A 19,219-nucleotide genomic window follows, 5' to 3' on the forward strand; every position below is an offset into this window, starting at 1 on the left:
TAGTGGCAGAGGAGAGAATTGCTGTGGGAAGGAGAACAGCTGACTTGTGTTTCACTCCAAGCTCTGGAATCACTTTCTGCATTTATGTCCACATTCTGAGGGGAAAGCAGCGCCCAACCTTCCTGAATGCTTCCTATGTACTGCTTCCTGTGCAAAGAGTCCAGGCTGGAAAACAAAAACAGAGGGGTTCAGAAGGAAGAGGGAAGTGGGAGGTGACTACAGAGAGGGCGACGATGAGGAGGCTGAAGAGGGGGGTTGACACATGGTTCTGGTTACGAACAGCCATTTATCTTTTTCTAACTGGACCACACACTGTTGGCTAATTTGGGATTTTTCAAATGAAAATGGCTACACTCACAGAGATCCACCGTAATTAGAACTGGAACTTCAATTTAGAATAGAATATTGATTGTACTTTGATGACAGTTATGTATACAAATACTCATTCCTTGTTTACTCAGGTCCAAATCATCTGACTTCCCTGACTGATTGAATCAGTTTCACACCTCTGACACAATCGTCATCATTTCTTATTATTTCACACTAACTACAATAAAACTTTTTTGTTTAGTGAGACTTTACTGTGTTACAAAACTGGAGTGCAGAAAAAATGAATTTCTTTTGTCACACGACTGGGATGTAATTTGGGCACAAGAAACAAGGCTCATGTCGTGTATGTATAAATACATTTTCTGTTCACAAGTCACATGGCTAAGAGCCGGAGGTGTCATGTGATGAACGCAGGATTCATCTGATAAAATGCTGGAATCCATTTCTAGAGTTTTCTGCACGGCTGTGTGTCTGTGAATCAACACCACCAACTGTGAAGAATCCATGATCACTCTAAATGTTCATCTCAGCTCCTCACCAACAGATCTGGGATCAGTGCACTTTTTTGCATATTTAAAAGTGTTTCATGTTCACTCTAGTCTGTGTGGAGAAGAAAAGCACATCGTGTCTGGATGCTTGAAGATAAGATATGGATTTGTGTAAATGTCACATGTGTTGTTCATGACCCAGCCTCGGTAAAGACAAAGCTTCTTTCTGCACCACAGGAAGAGGAGGTGACATCATAGTGTCCTCACAAAGACTTTTGCTCTTTCAGCCCACTGTTCCAAAATAAGTCTCTTTTATTGTCGCTGACTGACTAGAAACTTTTTGGTTGACTTCAATGAAGTCTGAGGAATCTTACTGGATGCTTCATGTTTTTGATTTACTTCTAAAAAAGACAGTTTTGCATAGATGCAGTTAAAACCATTTATTTATTGAAAAGGTTTTATATTGGCTGAATGTTGCAGAGGTAGCGCTGCATAAGTGTCATTCCATTCTATATGGATGGAGTGAAATGAGTTTCTGGTGGTTTGCAATGACAGCAATACAACATTTACCTTCACCCAGATGATGTGGTTTTTCTCTATTGACTAATGGTGTCGACGCCTCCTGCGCCAACATCATTTGTTTCTCTTTCTCACGTTGACTTGATTTAGTTACCAAGTAGGTGATATTAATGCTCATAAACATTTGTTGATCTAGATTACTATGGTGATCCAAAATTTCAATAATTGTCATTCTCTGTGGCACAGAAGGAGCTGCAGTGTGAGCACTCGTTCTCGTTGTGTGTGTTGTGCAAGTGAGTTGTGAATATATTCTGTCACCTGTTGTTTTAATTGCCTCTTTGCGATCTAGGTTGTTTCAAATGAAAAAAAAGGATTGAATTATTAAGATAAAATAAATTTTGGGGCAATTATATTATCGTTAATACTATTTTCTCTGGGAATTCTTTAGCTTCCATCTTCATTAATTGTTCATTTTAAAATGATAAACACAGTTTATTAAGAATTAAATACATCTAATACATACATTAGTCTCATAAGTATACAAACCAAGGTCTTCAGGCAAAGCAGCAGTATTTATGAATAACAACCATCACTTATTTAATGCACATTAAGTCATGTCAGATGAGGAGCTATCATTTTCCTTTCTGAACATACCTATTATGATGCCAAAAATAGTAAATAAACAAGTTAATCTAGTATATAGAAACAATCTGCATCTGTACAATGAAGACCCAAAAGTTGAAAAACATTTTGACAAAGGATTCCTGTGATATTAAAACTGGAAAAACTTGATCATATTCAAAATGTTTCTTGAAGTTTGAGAAATAAAACAAAGGAGTCACTGTATTGACAAATCATTCTTTACTTGTTCAGTAGTTCATATAAAGATTAGATGAGGTACAAAAAAGACGAGATTTGTAAAAGAAGCTGTTCGACAAGAAGTTACAGATTTGTATTTAGACTGACATTTTATGGTATAAGAAATGATTGGTAAAATATAAATGTTTGATATGATTTTTGTAATTAAAAGATGAATGTAATTCGCCATAAATATCATCCTACTTTCATTTAAATACATGAATAACCCACCACCCTTTATTTAACTCCAAAAGACATACATAAATACTCAAAGTATTAAATCAATCAAAGGTCACTCACAATCATAAAACAGATTCTATGTGGACGCACTTGTTATAGCAGAAAATTAATCATTATCTAGAAGGGTTTTCACAGTTCTGGCCTGCCTCAGGTCTCCAAATGAGATGTTTATTCTACTTCTTTAAGGCTTCAGAGTCTCTGATGTGAAACTTTATTCAACGATAAATACAAAAAATAATCCAGTTTAAGACGGAACACTGAACACAACTATTGCTTTGAAAAACATAAATCAATGTTTTTCAAATAAACTATTCCCACTATGAATGTTAATTTTTGATAAATTTACTGAAACATTTTTATTTATTTGTCGCTATTAAAATGGTCAAGTAACAGCATATTTAAAAAGTATTCAATATTAAAAAGGCAGGACTTATTTGATCACCTAGTGTTGCAAGTATTGCACAAATACACCTTGTATTGCTTTATGTGTCAAGCCAGACCCGAACATGTCAGTTGTCGAAAGTGCAAGAGAAATAAATGACAGGATCTACAGTCGAGCCCAGAGTAACAGTTTCTCACATGAAAGAGAAGTACATTTAAGGCATGAACTAAATCAAAAATCCATTTTTTCAGATGAAAAATCCAACAACTAGTTGGATGGAAGGCAAAAAGGAACTTCTTTTTGTAACTTTGTCAAGAATGTTTGGAGTGGTGTGAATATTGTGTGAGGAGGTGCAGCTCAGCTTTGTGGTTTCCCGATATCCACCGTGACATTCACATAAAGAGGGAGTCTCTCCACTGACAGGGTTTCATAAGAGCAGCTGTTGAGTCCATCTTTTTTCCAGACCTGTGGTGTTCGCCCCAACAACCTCATCCTGTGAGAGGGAAATACAGCTCACTAACTTAGAACTGTTTCACCACGTTTGCTGCACTCACCTGTCTTTGTTTATTTCATTGCCGGAGTCCCGTTTATGAAACACCATGGTATAGCGGGCTACATCTGCTGGCGGTCGTATGATCTTCATTTTCTGAAGCTCCACTCTGAAGGTTTATTAGGACAGAAGAAACACAAAGATGGCCTTCTCAGAAAACAGCATATCCAGACAGGTTATGAAAAAAGACTTGCTATACTTTTCTGCTCTTCTCTGACCACTCTTATGCTCGAAGGCAAAACTGTTCTAGTCCTGGCTTTTCTGGTTCTCATCGCCTTCTCTTATAAACACAAACACTTGCAGGGAATATTTAGCACGGGATGTTATTTTATTGTCCAAAAAAAGTTACTCATTATTAACTTAAGCAGTTGAAATGTGTTGTTACACTTTCTCCAGTGAACATAATCCTGTTCTTATTACTTGCAATAATTCAATACGAAACCACTGCTGCCACCAAGTGGTCAGCACGGGAACAACAACATGGTCAAGTTCTTTCACAGCAGGGTTTTAGGTCAATTACCGGATGCGCAAGTCGTCATCCTCTCCGCCCCATCCCCAGTAGGTGTTGGAAAATCCATTCACCTGAAGAAACTGTTCTCTGGTCATAGCAGTCACACCACCAAAGTACCCTTTGTAACGCAACCTGCAGAATAAGGTCAAAAACATTTGAATCCATCACATTTTTACCAAAAAAGACAACCCCCTCAGTCATGAACTCACTTGTATCCGGTGGCATTCCTGCCAACGACAAGATGTTTTGGCTGTTTGTCACAAAAGTATAAATTGTGATCATTTTCGGGAACCAGGTCCACATCGTGAAAGATAAAGCAGTCCCAGCTGCGGTCCTTCAGAGCCTCGAGGTACCCGATATTCAGTAGCTTTGCTCGGTTGAATGTTACATCTCCAGCCTGAGGACAAATAGGATTTACAAAGACCATGTCATCCTCTGAATTGTTCAAATTATTTATTATTATCTTTAAATGTGCAAGTTTCCAAGTTTTTGAATATATGGTGGAATTTAAAATATCATAATTTTAATAATTATAAAATGGATATTTTGAGAGAGTCATTCTAATAAAAGAAATGTCAAAAAATGAACTTGGACACAGAAAAATAAACAGTTTATAGTGTAATTAAACATATCACTATGATGCATCAATAGACTGTGTAGAAATATCAAGCTTCTCACCTGCTGAATGACATAAATTGCATAGTGGAGCTGCTGCCTCTGCAGAAAGGGGTGCAGATGGTGCAGCAAGTAGAGCAGGTGTCTCTCCCGGTGTCGGTGAGGAATGAGAATGGCGACGCTCTGCCTAGCACTGCAGTCTGCAGGCTCGTACTCGCCATCCGTCAACTTGGAGTTTTCCTTCTCTACATCCTTTGGCGTCAGCGAGGATTCGAATGACAACTTTATTGCTCCTTCTGTGGAAAAGATAAACAGACTGAGTACATATGAACTTATTGATGGATCGAGTGGGTTTTCTGTGATTTTAAACTGGTGATTCTAGAATGGTCTGTGCTTCACCTAAACAGAGTGAGTCCAAGCAGGTTTGTAAGTGAAATATGGAACTAAACAGAGTGGATTATGATCATAATATGCTAATATGTTTTTATCATATCACACTTATACATACGTGTCACAAACAATGTAAAGATTACATTTTTGTTATATGCTTAAAAGTGAAATTCCAAACTGACCTAGCAGCGGTGACTCCCGCGGGCACTGAGCTCTGGCTGTTGTCCTTCCTGTTGCTGCCGTCGCAGACTCCACTTTAACCCTCAAGCTTTCTGCTTCTCTGAGAGTCTGCTTGGTCGTTCCTATCACTGCTTTCACAGTTTCACTTGAAAACGTGGCGATCCACACCAGCACTGACAGCGAGAGCAGGAGCGCCACAAAATACTTCCCTCTGCGCAGAACCTTGCACACAGGCGAGCAGAGGCCCATGGCTTCCACGCTGTCGACAGCAGTCTCCGCGGACGGTTCAGGATCGTTCCTCCATGCAGAGACTCAAGAGCACAATGGACTTCACATTGTCCTTGTGTAAAAATAAAGATGGTTGACGGTGAAGCAGAATAACTATTACCATAGATCCATCACTGAGTCGGTTTAACTGGACATGAGCTGGAACACAAAGAGTACAAGTCAGTAAATAAGACTCCTTAAAACTCATTTAAATGCAGGTAGTTGCCTGTCAATGTCACTACTGTGAGAGTGAAGCGACAGAATAATTTTACATCAATGTTACTTTAAGTTTGACATCATTTTGGCATCATAAACTTTTGCTTCCAAACAAACTTGTTTAACTTGTTCAATTAGGCCTATTTTTTACGACTTGTTCAAGTGTTTTTGTTCAAGCTAGTTCACACTGTCTTGACTTGAGAATAACATTCTGCAAGTTATACTAGTTATCAACAGGACGATGCATTTAGTGACAGGGCGTTGTACTTCATTGTGTCGAACGTAATAAAAGATCTGTTTCAAGGTTCTCTTTTGAACCAATATAGTGCTGGAACCAAATGAAAGCTGAAAGGTTCACTTGATCTTAATCCATTTGTGTTTTTAATATTCTGTATTCATTTATAGAAAGTTGAATGCCATACCACATGACAACAGGGAGCTACTGTATACATTTTTTTTTAAATTATTATGAAATAAATTCTTACAAGAATCAACTGGTTGTTAAATGTTACAGTATATTCTAGAATATATGCTCAAACAGTTAGTAAAACATCTTAGCAGGAAATTCCAGGTAATGAAAGTTTAAGCCAAATATGTGTGGCACAAACATGTTAGGAAAGACTGCATTTGAACCAGGTCATTAGCAATGAATCTTTTCTTTACTTTGAGCATTGTTCTACTAAAGAATGGCACTTTCACACAGTAACCAAACACCAGCAAGTGTCATTGTGTTATTTACTGTCTTCTCCCTTCCTTTTGTCACATCGCCTCTCGAAAATGATCAAATAAAAATAAAAACATCACAAATAATGGCGTACTAATCGAAGAAAGAATGCAACATTAACCACATTATTATAACAAAAACAAGTTACAGCCTAAATGTAGCTTGTTAAACCCCTAAACACAAACAGTATCGTTGGTGAACGTTTGCTATCGATGTGAGCAACAATATAAGCATTCTGGCTGAAGGAAGCGTCACATGTGTGTAAAAATAAGGTTGTTATTGTTCCGATGATGCTTGTCTGGCCTGGACCTCTAGAACATCTTGAAATAAAAAATACCACTGTTTGCTGCTAGCTGACGAATACGGATGTGAGCCCCAAAGTACGACAACTGTTAGCCGCCAGCAGTTTTACATGGTCGATTTAAATAGGTTACCAAAAATGGAATACAATGTGCAATAGTTTCCCAATTTACTTCAAATAACAAATAAATTGTTTGTAAGGCTTACCTGTCAAGCCAACGCTTGTCCAGACGCGACACAGTGTTTGAAAATAAAATCCACGTGAAATAACACCAGTACTTCCGGTATTTTACTTTCAAAAGAAAAGGTGAACGCCTTCCCTTCGTCTTCTTCTTCTCAGTGGTGCTGTCGCTTTACCTTAGTGGGGAGATATTTTGCAACTTAATCGCAGGTTGAATTCATATTGTGGTAAAATACTTTCCATATACGAACGGATGTCTATTTCCATAGACCCAGTCGTCAGCACACGTTTGTTTTATTTTTGTAATCTTCGTTTCTAAACGACTAAACACGTATTTCCCTATTTCAAAATAAAGCTTCGCTTAAAACACGAACTAATGCATAACAATTGTCACTATTGTACGTGCAAATATTTTGCTCACATCAATTTTAGACTAAAAATATATGACTTAAAAATATCATTCGTATAGAATATTTCTTAATCTTGTCTTGTCCTGTGATTGCTGTGTCGACAAATCCAAAGTGGACATCAGCTGTCCTCACATCTTGTTTTCTTTTCCAGCTGCTGGACGTCTTAGTGTGTCAGCACATAAACAGTCTGGAGCTATTTTCAGGTGGCCTTTGACTTATCTGCTCTTTATTAAATATTTATGTTTGAACTTGGGATCTCATTCATTTGCATCCCTGTAAATTCATTATTATGTTATTCATCTTATGTGTTTCTCTAAAACTGTGAAACTGCTCATCAGTCTAAAAAGAACATCCCGCAGCAACTGGCTTTGGAATAACAAAAACAAGTTATAGTATCAAAGTTTCTTTTAGATAACATTAGTATTTGAATTTCATAATCGTGATCAACTTGTTGATTAAAAAAGATATTGTACCACAGATTAGCTCACAAATGTAAGATATACTTAAACTGTTCTTTTCAAAAGTAATTGATTGCCAAAAATGCTTCAAAACATTAAAATGTGTTTAAAAAATAGTTTAGCAATGTAATGAACATGTGAGAGAGGCCTGAGCGTTATAGTAAGGTTCTGTGATGAACAAGCAGAGAAAGTTTTAATATTCAATGTATTTAAACTCCATATATTTCATGATAGGGAGAATATTAATATGTAAGTAAGTAAGTAAGTAAGTAATATTTATTTATATAGCGCTTTTCGAGACCAGGGTCACAAAGCGCTCAAAACAATCAAAACAATACTCAAAAAAGTACATAATTTAAAGATCAAGATAATACTGACCTTTTATAATTTTCATTCACCAAAAAAAGATTGCTGCTGCAGTGAGAGCTTTAAAGAATGTTTTATTGTACAAAATATGAATATTTTTTATTTTTCATTTTGACTAAACATGGACATAATGGCCACATTAGCAGAGAAAGGGGACATGTCTTTGTCAAAAGTCCAAAAACACAAATTCTTGATGGTTTCGACTAGAATTATCACATTAGCGAACTACGTCTTGATTCTTCAAAGCTCAATGATAGAGTAACTGTTCCACTACCAAAGCTGACCCTCGGCCTCCCTGATGATCCGCCACAGTCGTTACCATTTGTCTTCAGGCTAATGGAGGATGTTGGGGATGAACCAGAGGAACCACCAATGCTGCTGGATTTCTTTCTGGCTGCTGATTTATGCTTCAGCGTCGCTTTAGCAGCTACCTTGAACGCATGGGCGGCTGTACTGCACCGTACTTCTTCAATGGTGTTCCTGGAGGGCTTAAAGAGGATGATGTAGATCTTATTGGAGAAGATACAAGCCAGCATACCAAAGCTCGACGCCAATATAGCTATGACCTCAACAGCAGAAACAAATTTACCGTAAGTACTGATGTACGCTGGGATGAAAGAGATCCAGACTATGAAAAATATGAGCATGCTAAAGGTGATGAACTTGGCCTCGGTGAAATTTTCAGGAAGTTTTCGAGACTTAAAGGCAAAAAAGAAACACACAGCAGCAAGCAAGCATGTGTACCCTATGAGAAAAGCGAGAGCCATCTCTGAGCCTTCGTTGCAGGTGATGAAAATGATCTCATCTATATCAAGAATCATGTAGCTGAATGGAGGAGCGTTGTAGAGCCATACCACACATATCATCACTTGGACAAATGTGAAGAGAAAGACTAAAAGAAACTGGAGGTTCAATCCCCACCATTTACGATGAAGACTGGTTGGGATTTTAGCTTCAAACACCAGAAGGACCCGGTTGGTTTTCACAAGAATGCAAGAGATACAGAGAACGAAGCTGATCCCAAAAGCCGGCTGACGAATGCGACACATCCAGTCGTGAGGTTCTCCGATGAAGATGAGAGAACTTGAAAAGCAACAGATTAGAGAGAACAGAAGCACATAGGACAGTTCTTGGTTTGTTGCTTTCACAATGGGAGTGTTGCGAAATTTGACAAATATGCCCAAGACAAATGATGTCAACAACACACCTAATACCGCACAGATAGCCAACGCTATACCAAATGGTTCAGTCCAGGAAAGAAACTCAATTTCCTTCAGGAAGCAGAAAGTGTGGTTGCCGTTGGACCAAGAGTTGTTTGGACACTTGGTACAAACACTAGCGTCTGCAGAGAAAAAACATGATTAGATTTAGATCTACAGTGATGACAATGTAGCAACCAACATCCAACTCTAAATTACCTTTATGGTTGCTGTACTCTCCGTCAGAACATTCTGTGCATTCAAAGCAGCATGTGGGCATACTTTCGATAATACCCTTTCTTGTGCCCGGTTCACAGTCTTCACTGCAGTTTGAGAACGGCACCTACCATTAACATGAAGAATGGATAACGTAAGCACAGTAAACTTACTTCTTGTTCCTGCTGGGAAATGTTACTTCTAACCTATCCAGAAAATGCAAGAGTTATGTTGTTTACAAACAAATGTCAGCAAAACCATTATCCACTTTGTAGGGCTAGCAAGGGACTACTCAGTTTTGGAAACAGACACTTGACTCTTATTGAAAATTTGTGTTAGGTAGACGTGCTATTGACAGAATGACGCACCTCAAGGAACAATCCATTCCACAAAATCTTGGTTTTGTCAATAACCAGCTTTGCTCCTCTTTTGCTGTGTATGTTGTAGTATCCAACCTCTTCAAACAACACCGATCTGTCCTCAGTTGATATGTGCCAGTTGATGATGGTGTAGTTTGCCGCCAGGTCTGCATTTTCATCAAAACACATTTTCTCACCCATGCTGTTGTTGTAGTTCAGATGTCGAAGCTGTTTCAGGACCTAAGAGGTAAAAAGATATGTCAAATTGACTATTTCAAAAGTGTGCAATGGCTTTATTTTGTGGGTAGAATAGGGTAAGTGGCCTGATATGGCAATATAAAGTGTACAACATCATAGTCATTAGTAAAATCTGACATCCTTCCAGGGAAATAAGCACAGCAAACTGGCGTGCCCATGAGAAATGACTTTGCTGTTTAGCTTGATGTACCTAGAAATCACCTAAAGAAAGGCACAAGGCACCCAGATAAGTTATTAGGTCCTTGTGGTCACTAGACAAGGGAGACAAATGCAAATGACCAGAATCGCTGACCTGTCATAGGACCAAAAAGCTAGTATTGGACACAAGGGTCAATCTTTTGTTAGATAGAAAGAAACAAGCTGCATTTCCTCGCAGTAACATCCACTTCAAGTGAGCATCAAGAAAGAAAATTACTAATGTAGATCAAATAAAGATACAATTAATGAAAGAACTTTCTTTGTACCTGCCAAGCCTCCATTTTCTTTATGTCAGCACAAGAGTTATTTGCAAAAAGTCCATTTCCTGGAGTGCATGTGAGGATGTCCTGCAGTGCCTGAGCGATTGAGTAAACGGCAACATACACATTATAGGAAATGCGAAGGTGTGTGTAGTCCAGATATGGCGTCTCAACATTTGAGATGTCCTCATCACCCGAACACAATGGCCTAAAACTAGTCCTGCCATTCTCATTTTCCTGTAGTCTGGGACTATCTTTGAGGTAACAGTTGAAGGTTTCTTCCCAGAACTCCCTCACAAATTCATTATGACTGTCTTTGTTGGGTTGGACTTGTTGGAGAAACTCTTTGAAAGCTGGTATGTGTCCTGACTTGAGAGCCAATCCAATTGTCCCCGCTACAACATCTAGATACTCCGATTTAGCAATGAGTGAAGAGCTTGCCCATGCTTCGCTGGCAATCCAGATTCTGTCTGTGATATTTCTCCTGGCCATCTCTTTGATAAGAGGTTCAATATCTGGAGCGCTGGCAAACACCACTATGACTTTGGCTGTGGAGTTTTCAATCCTATCTGCAAGAGCTTGGATTTCTGTCTCGTCACAGTACTGAGAGATGAGCTCATTTAGGTGTATGCAGATGTCGCGCTCTTCCATCTCCTTCTCAAACTTTTCAATGCCTGGACGTCCATAGTCGTCATCAGAGGCTACGGCGATAACCCAGTTCCACTGAAAGTGCTCTATTATGTCGGCCATGGCTGTGGCCTGGTGCTCATCTGTGGGAATGGTCCGCATGAAGGACTTGTACTGATTCTTGTTACTCAGCAGGCGACTTGATGAGGCGTAGCTGATCTAACAAACAAATTGTCAAATCAAGGGTTTATTCTTGACAAATTGTGAAACTTAGAATTAACTCCAGTCTCCAACTTACCTGAGGGATATAGAAAAGACCAAGGAGGTTGGCAACCGCTGTCGACACAGCTGATCCAGCAGCTCCAACTACTGCAATAGTTGATGGGATGTGATCGGTGCAGTTGCAGAACTCATCTAAATTCAACGAGTCGATCTTATTTTGAGCCACAAAGCTTAACGTAGCTTCCAGCGCTTTGGACACCGTGTTGCACGTGTCAAAGATCCGGTAACCAAGAGTGATGTTTGGCAGGAGCGTGCTGCTGTTGTTGATTTCATCTATAGCGAAAATCATAGCCTGCAGCCACCGGAAGCCGCGAAAGTTAAACCTGTGTAAAAGATCAGGTTAAACACTACACATGGGTTTTTGTCTGAATCATGACGCCGTTACCTGACGCACTGTGAAGATTCTGGCCGGGCTGCAAGATCTTGGTCCTTGGATGCAACACCAAAGTGAATGGGGAAAAGTCCCCCAAGCAAAATATCACCCGTCATCTGGGCTCTCTGGTGGGGCCCGTAAGTGGAAATGACACAACTTGACCCCGAGAGCAACAGAAAAAATGTCACAAGTTGCATGTTGTCTTTTCTTTATGCTTCAAATAATATTGTGACTTTTATTCCCTGTCAATCTCACGACTGCAATTTTTCATTTTCTTCATGTCGTCACCAGAGCTAGAACCTAAACCTGAAGGAGAGAAGTTCATAGGTCATGTTAGGAATCTGACTCATCTGACAATTCCAATGATGCCAGTTTCATAGTAGAAAAGGCAAGATTCTTAATAAGCAATATATTAGCATGTTTTAATAGATCATGTATTAGGATGTAACTCACTGGCAATTGAAGTTTGAATCTGATTCTGACTTTTGTATCCCTATTTAATATATATACGTGACTGTGGATGAACAAAAAAGACAAAAAAGGAGGACATTTTTAAAAAACATGATTAACTTTATAATTTTTTAACGATAATTGTTTGAGGTGTACAGGACATTCTTATCGCGGGTCAACAATTGCACCAAAATAGATATGAGTGGAGAGTGAAGTCACACTCTAATGAGCCTCCTTCCTGCAGTCCATGGCCGGTGAACCCTGTCGTCATGGAGAAAAACCTCCGTGTTCGGCTAATACTGCTGGAAAAATGCTGGAGCAGAACTGCAAGAATGAAATTGTGCTTAGTGGAGTAATTTCCCTTGTTGTTCCGTATTTGACGTCTTAAAATGAAATTTTGCTTACTTACTTTTTGATTTCACATGAAGTTTTTGAATATCCAACTTAACATAGGCACTGTAGAAGGACTGCTTTATTGCTTATTTTGTGTGTTATCTTAGTTCATTTTTATATTCTGTATTGACACCATAAATAATTCTAATTTAATTCTAATGTTGTATATACTGTACAACAAACCAATAAAGGTTTCTCATTCTGATTTTGATAACGCAGTACTTTGTTAAAATAATTTTTTATATGACTAAACTTTGTGTTTTTTCTTTGTATATAAATTAAGTGATAATTTTAATATTGATTAGGATATTTCAAAATTAAATAAATGAATAAGTTAAAAAAATGTTGAATTTTTTATTTATGGGTCATACATAAGCTTGACCTAAATTCAAATAAACAAAAATATTGAACTCACCGTCTGAGACTGTCTTTGAAATTCTTGACTACAACGTTATAAGTCCTTAAACCGTAACTTCCTGGAGCAGAGTGAAGTGATGGGGACAATGGAGTTCAAAAACTCTTCCACCTGGTGAATCATTAACAGAGTAAGGGGTCGTCCATTTCCTCCAGCTAATCAAGTCTACTCACACCCCTCAAATTAAAATCCACACATGCCAATTGATTAAGTTTTGTGTGCTACTGAAACACACACTGGACATGTCATGTCATGTTGCTTTGATTTTCTTCAAGTCCTTTATTTGACTCATCACATAAAGATTTGATTTTAAATTGTGTATCTACAGAGACATTTAAGGATAATATCATTCATGTAAAAGACATTTTACTTCGATTATCTCTTCACAGATGTTCTGTTCTTTCTTTTGAACCACATCTTTATTAACAGGGTGTTGATTTCAACTTTTTTTAGTAGTTGCAGGAACTGGTTTTAGCTCAGGAAAGATTGATTGATTTGTGTTGTAGTTTTAGTTTAACAATATTTTTAATGATCAAAATGACTAATAGACCTTGATTCAGACAATATGTTATATTAACAGGTGTTTGGTGGCACACATTGGGATTTTGGATATTTCAAATTCTTTCTTTTGTCTTTAAGCACTCATGCTTCTCATTTTGTTCTTTTGTGCTTTAAAATGTGAATAAAGTAAAAATGAGCAACAATCCTTACTGAGTGAAATGACAATAAAATAATCTACAATTTCTAATTAGACATTAGATATTTTCATATACAGATATTTTAACTACAGTAAACAGACAATAGATATGAGACAACATGCATTTCATGTTATTACAGTATCTGGTGTCGCAGCTTTAATTCTTCTTCATCTGGGATCTTTTGTGCCTCTTGTTTAATTTATTTTGCATTATCACTTTCTGATTTTCAGCACTGGTAAGAAGTGTGACACAAATTGTACTTTTAGCAGACAACATGTAATTACCAACATAAATACAACATCCACATGTATTGTTTAATAAATCAGTAACAGAACCAGAAACACAACCACAAGATATTCTTTTCACTTTGATTCTATTCATGGAATAATTATTATGCTGCACCATCACAGATGACCCAGCAAGCAGTGGTCTGCACCACTTTGCTTCTCAAACAATTACATTTCTGCTCTGCTTGAGCGCTCCTCCATTTGTTGCTGAGCAGACCTACCCAGTGAAAACAACGTTGACAGAATGTTGATTAGAAAAGTGAGTGCGTGACTCGGACTGACAGAGAACATATATTTTACATATATATATATAAAGATACAGTATACTTCCTCGTAGACGTGACATGTGGTCATATGATAATAGATTTTAAGAGCAAAGAATATTGTTAAACGCATTTAATCAATAATGCTGCTTAAAACTCAATAAAATGTTTAAATTGAAAAAAAAAATCTAAAATAACTTTTGCATTTTCTAGCTTTGATGCTTCTTGTGCCTGCCGCTGTACTGCTGACTTCTACTTCTGTTCATTTCATTTGGGCAACTGTTTTAGGAACAGTGGCATGGTAAACAATTACACCTTGAAACTGAGAAGGTCTCTGGTTCCACTCCATAAGATTATTGTATCACTAAAGTATATAGTCCTCAGGTGTGACAGAACTGTGCTCGGTAAATCGAATAAGTCCATGATTATTCTTAAACAAAGACATCTTCATCATCCTGAAAACTACCTGTTTTTGAATGGTTATGATCAAAGTCATCAAAACCAAATGTTGTTCCTTTTTTCAATGATGACACGCCCACAAAACAAGCTTATATAAAGCAGAGAATATGTGGTTTTGGAAATACAAATGTAGATTAATTTTCACACACATCCAGAGCAGCACAATGAACATGGGTATAATATGACATATATATCAATTATCAAGCTTCATATCTGTTAGAAGCGTTCTTATAGGTAACATTTGAATGTATTTATGAGAGATGTCAAGGTCCACCTCTTTATTTCGGAGAATGGGTACTGAGAATTGACATGTGCATTTGAAAAGTAACATTATCAGTCTAAAAATGTAGAGTTGGAATGAGAAGAGTGAATCAATGGAGGTCTTCTCATCATACAGTTACTGCCGAGCTCAGCTGGAGGTAAGTCGAAGATTTCTATTTTACTATGAAGTGCTGCTTTATCTAAACTTGTGATACTTTTTATGTATGTATAAAATGTGCTGATCAAGGATGTTTATACCTCATATTAGCTTAACAAAGTCCAAATAATATCAAGTTAAACTTTTCCATAATAACATGGTTGACTGGTGGGTACAGGGCTATTTGATTTAAAGATATTTGTCATTTGTCTATAAGACAAATAGTGGAGTAAATTCTTAAGGTCCTTTATTGAAACTAAAATATGATTTATTATTAGACTTATTTGTATTAGAATTTGTATGAGATATGTGACAATTGTTAGGTCAGAGTCAAACTACAAGAACTGTAAATTGATTCTTCATTTGACATTATTTGAATGAACCTTTTTTATTTATTTTCATTTTCAATAAATTGCAATTATGTGTTGCATGTAGAGGAAACTGTCAGTTTTACTCATGTTTTATATAATTTTGAGAAATCCTTCTGATCATTAAAGTTTCCCTTTGTTTGTTCAGTAACAGGATGTCTTTCAGAACAGTACAAAGGTTTCTTGGAAGTCTGGTGCGCAAAAAGCCAATTGAACCAGAAGGCGAGGTGTCGAACTTTCAGCGATGCCTGACCACTGTGGACCTGGTGGCCCTCGGGGTGGGGAGCACACTTGGCGCAGGGGTGTACGTGCTGTCGGGTGAAGTGGCCAGAACTGTTGCAGGACCGAGCATCATCATCTCGTTCCTGATAGCAGCCGTGGCCTCCATTTTTAGTGGACTGTGCTACGCTGAGTTCGGTGCCCGGGTTCCAAAGACTGGTTCAGCATATCTCTACAGCTACGTGACCGTGGGGGAGATCTGGGCTTTTGTCACTGGCTGGAACTTGCTTCTATCTTACATCATAGGTAGGTAGTGACTGAACATTCAGGGTGTTTCTTTTCATTTCTTTCACATCCCGTTTGTTGAAGGTGCGGCCAGTGTGGCCCGGGCCTGGAGCGGGACCTTCGATGATCTTGTTGGAAATGAGATCAGCACAATGTTAGCAGAACATGCAGTAATGGACTTACCCGGATTAGCTCCCTATCCAGACTTCTTTGCATTTGCTCTCGTCCTAATCCTGTCAGGTAGAGCCAACATCCTGGGACAACAGTCCCTACGAGTGACAAGCATCCTAAACTGTGTTTTCTCACCAGGAATCCTTGCATTCGGAGCAAGGGAATCAGCGATCGTCAATAAAGTCTTCACTGCAGTCAACGTACTCGTGCTGCTCTTCGTCATTATCTCAGGCTTCATCAAAGGCAAATTGGACAACTGGAACATCCAGGAACATCATTTCAAACTCGACGACAAGTATGTTGTTTGCTCACATAAAAACAACAAGCAAACATAACAATACAACCATGAAAACAATCATACATGAAAATGTGCAAACATACAAAAAATACAAATTAAACAAATGTACAAACAATACAAAGAAAGGGGGATTTTTTAATATAATTAAAAAAAACACACACACACTCTTTCTCGTACAACATACACAAAGTCAACTAGAAATGGTCTAATAATTGATTTGAGAGTGGGTGAGGATAACTGGACTATCAACAGGGACTACACCAAACTGAATGACACGACTCATTATGGCACTGGAGGCTTCTTCCCATTTGGATTTCAGGGAACCATTACAGGAGCGGCCACTTGCTTCTACGCATTCGTTGGATTCGACTGCATTGCCACATCTGGTGAGGAGTTAAAGTGATGTAAATGTCAACTCATCTTTAATTTGGATTCTTTTCTCCAGGAGAGGAGGTCCAGAATCCTCAGAAGTCCATTCCTGTGGGCATAATCAGCTCTCTCCTCATCTGCTCCCTGGCTTATTGTGGAGTATCTGCTGCTCTAACTCTAATGATGCCGTACTATCTGCTCAGCGCCAGCAGTCCACTGCCTGTGGCCTTCACATATATCGGGTGGGGCGCCGCCAAGTACATAGTTGCAGTGGGGTCCCTGTGTGCTCTGTCCACAAGGTACGGGACACCCACAGAGCCAACACTTGAAAAAAGATATGATCAGTGTTCTTAACAGGCTACAAATAACCTGTAAAAATGAACATCCACAGCCTTCTGGGATCCATGTTCCCAATGCCTCGTGTCCTCTTCGCCATGTCCCGAGACGGACTACTCTTCAAATTTCTGAGTAACCTCAGTGAAAGACAGAGTCCTGCTTTTGCTACATTGGCCTCGGGCGCAGTGGCAGGTAAAATGAAGATTTCAATTACAATTTTTTAAGGTAACTGATTTTGTTTTGCTTTTTTAGCCGTAATGGCCCTGCTGTTCGACCTCAAGGCCCTGGTGGACTTGATGTCCATCGGCACCCTTTTTGCTTACACGCTGGTTGCCATTTGTATTCTCATATTGAGGTAACATGTACACAGTAGTATGTACACAGCTGATGTTTTATGATGTAGTTGTAACAGTTCCTGATTTCATTAAGGAAATAACCCAAACTCAGAAATATTTGTCCTTCATGTCTGTTTTATGGTTTTCTGAGGGGCTCTTTTACATTAAATAAGTAGTTTCTGCTCTCCAATTGATCATTTCACCCTTCTGCCACAGGTATCAGGCAGACGCTGGTCACACCACCAACAAACTAGAAACCTTTTCTGTGCGACAACTGCTCCACCCTCCTACACAAGCCACCACGATGACATCAAACACTGTTTCTATTTTAACCTTTTCCCTATGTGAGTAGTTCATTGACTTTTGAGAAAGTTTCAAGGACATTTCATCCAATGTTTTCCATGATAGTCTTCTTATGCATCATCCTGAGCGTCACGCTCACAAAAGCATCAGCATCGTTGCATTCTCTGGAAAGTTGGAGCCTCATCTTGGTTTGTGCAATCTCTCTGACCCTACTGGTCAATGTTCTGCTCATCTGGAGACAACCACAGAACCAAGCGAGAGCTTCATTTAAGGTTTTTGACTTTACACATTTTAATAGAATGTATTCAACTACATAATAAAGGATACATTTGACAGTTATGCTTGTGTCCTTGCAGGTTCCTCTGGTGCCTTTGCTTCCTACTCTGAGCACATTGATCAATATTACTTTGATGATGCAGCTTGGACCCGGGACTTGGTCCCGCTACGGTTTGTGGATGGTTTTGGGTGAGTGAGGACACTCACCAATATTTGTAAAATGAGTGGTTTCAACAGTTCGTCTTTCAACAGGTTTAATTATCTACTTCTCTTATGGAGTTCGACATAGTGTCCAGAAACAAAGGCTTGAAAATCCACATAAGCAAGTTCGCTTTGACAGCACACGCACCTTGGAATCTGCACCACAAACAAATGACTAAAAGATCAAATGTGTTTGTTTTTGAAGGCAATAACAGTTTATTTGTTGCTTTGTTTCAATTCTGGAGTGTAGCTCAACAAGATACATGTGCTGGTGCGATAAGTGATACATTGAAGGTTAATGTGTATTATTTCAATTATAACTTGTCATTTACGTTGTGTCACTTTGTTTCTTTTAACATGATAAAATAAACAAATAAAATCTCATCTTGTGAGTTATTCACACTCATAGATGAGAGTCCATCCCTCAACCTGCACCACTGAACATCCACGGTAAGGACAAAGAGGGTATCATCTAACAAGGTACGCTTGTGTTCACCTGAACAATAAGCTGGACTAATAACATAGCTGTACGCCATTGTTTATGAAAGGGTCGAGCAGGCTGTTTCTACTCAGAAGATAGGGAGCACTCCTGATTGACACTCCTCTTGGACATATTCGCACCCCATTCCTGCAGATGTTAAATGATCGGAGCCTCCTCAGAAAGTACAGTCTACTCTGAACTTTCTTATATACATGGTCTGTGTTGCAGGACCAGTTTACTGTCCAGTAAGACACCAAGGTACTTATAGTTGTCAACTATCTCCACCTCGTCACCTCTGATTTACACTGGACATGGCTTTGTCCTGGACCTCCAAAAGTCCAAAACCAGTTCCTTGGTCTTTGAGGTGTTGCAAGTGGTTCCTCTCACTCAAGTCCACAAAGTCACGTATCAGATTCCTGTACTCGTCCTCGCTGTTG

At 38.6% G+C, this 19,219-nt stretch overlaps 3 protein-coding genes across 3 annotated transcripts; 1 reads left to right on the plus strand and 2 right to left on the minus strand.

The window, feature by feature from the left end:
* Positions 1 to 2,210: 2,210 nt before the first annotated feature.
* Positions 2,211 to 6,872, minus strand: b4galt4 (beta-1,4-galactosyltransferase 4). The gene is made up of 7 exons (XM_087807910.1): positions 6,778 to 6,872; positions 5,066 to 5,489; positions 4,557 to 4,789; positions 4,088 to 4,275; positions 3,888 to 4,010; positions 3,372 to 3,476; positions 2,211 to 3,310 (listed from the first exon to the last, which is right to left on the minus strand). Exons 2-7 carry the CDS (start codon positions 5,310 to 5,312, stop codon positions 3,175 to 3,177), a joined length of 1,032 nt encoding a protein of 343 aa, XP_087664036.1. The 5' UTR covers positions 5,313 to 5,489; positions 6,778 to 6,872; the 3' UTR covers positions 2,211 to 3,174.
* Positions 6,873 to 8,197: 1,325 nt separating this feature from the next.
* Positions 8,198 to 11,954, minus strand: casr (calcium-sensing receptor). The gene is made up of 6 exons (XM_087808008.1): positions 11,770 to 11,954; positions 11,401 to 11,707; positions 10,482 to 11,321; positions 9,769 to 9,999; positions 9,404 to 9,527; positions 8,198 to 9,327 (listed from the first exon to the last, which is right to left on the minus strand). The coding sequence occupies exons 1-6, from the start codon at positions 11,952 to 11,954 to the stop codon at positions 8,198 to 8,200; spliced, it is 2,817 nt and encodes a 938-aa protein (XP_087664134.1).
* A 2,933-nt stretch (positions 11,955 to 14,887) lies between these two features.
* LOC148066839 (cationic amino acid transporter 2) lies at positions 14,888 to 18,685 on the plus strand. Its single transcript, XM_087808004.1, has 12 exons — positions 14,888 to 15,141; positions 15,657 to 16,033; positions 16,097 to 16,252; positions 16,322 to 16,478; positions 16,734 to 16,867; positions 16,927 to 17,149; positions 17,242 to 17,378; positions 17,439 to 17,541; positions 17,738 to 17,865; positions 17,930 to 18,096; positions 18,181 to 18,289; positions 18,353 to 18,685. The coding sequence occupies exons 1-12, from the start codon at positions 15,080 to 15,082 to the stop codon at positions 18,478 to 18,480; spliced, it is 1,881 nt and encodes a 626-aa protein (XP_087664130.1). The 5' UTR covers positions 14,888 to 15,079; the 3' UTR covers positions 18,481 to 18,685.
* The last annotated feature ends 534 nt before the right edge of the window (positions 18,686 to 19,219 follow it).

This window comes from Callionymus lyra, chromosome 14 (genome assembly GCF_982586985.1).
Source record: "Callionymus lyra chromosome 14, fCalLyr1.hap1.1, whole genome shotgun sequence".
NCBI classification, from domain to species: Eukaryota; Metazoa; Chordata; class Actinopteri; order Syngnathiformes; family Callionymidae; genus Callionymus; species Callionymus lyra.

Excerpts from the sequence above, each read along its gene's own strand:
- b4galt4 (XM_087807910.1), bottom strand. The coding sequence starts at position 5,312 with ATGGGCCTCTGCTCGCCTGTGTGCAAGGTTCTGCGCAGAGGGAAGTAT. Across the intron at positions 4,790-5,065 it reads GCGGGAGTCACCGCTGCTAG|AAGGAGCAATAAAGTTGTCA; the intron begins GTCAGTTTGGAA and ends TCTTTTCCACAG. Across the intron at positions 3,477-3,887 it reads GATGACGACTTGCGCATCCG|AGTGGAGCTTCAGAAAATGA; the intron begins GTAATTGACCTA and ends ATAAACCTTCAG.
- casr (XM_087808008.1), bottom strand. The coding sequence starts at position 11,954 with ATGCAACTTGTGACATTTTTTCTGTTGCTCTCGGGGTCAAGTTGTGTC. Across the intron at positions 10,000-10,481 it reads AGAAAATGGAGGCTTGGCAG|GTCCTGAAACAGCTTCGACA; the intron begins GTACAAAGAAAG and ends TTTACCTCTTAG. Across the intron at positions 9,528-9,768 it reads GGAATGGATTGTTCCTTGAG|GTGCCGTTCTCAAACTGCAG; the intron begins GTGCGTCATTCT and ends TGTTAATGGTAG.
- LOC148066839 (XM_087808004.1), top strand. The coding sequence starts at position 15,080 with ATGAGAAGAGTGAATCAATGGAGGTCTTCTCATCATACAGTTACTGCC. Across the intron at positions 16,479-16,733 it reads CATTTCAAACTCGACGACAA|GGACTACACCAAACTGAATG; the intron begins GTATGTTGTTTG and ends GACTATCAACAG. Across the intron at positions 17,866-17,929 it reads TATTTTAACCTTTTCCCTAT|TCTTCTTATGCATCATCCTG; the intron begins GTGAGTAGTTCA and ends TTTCCATGATAG.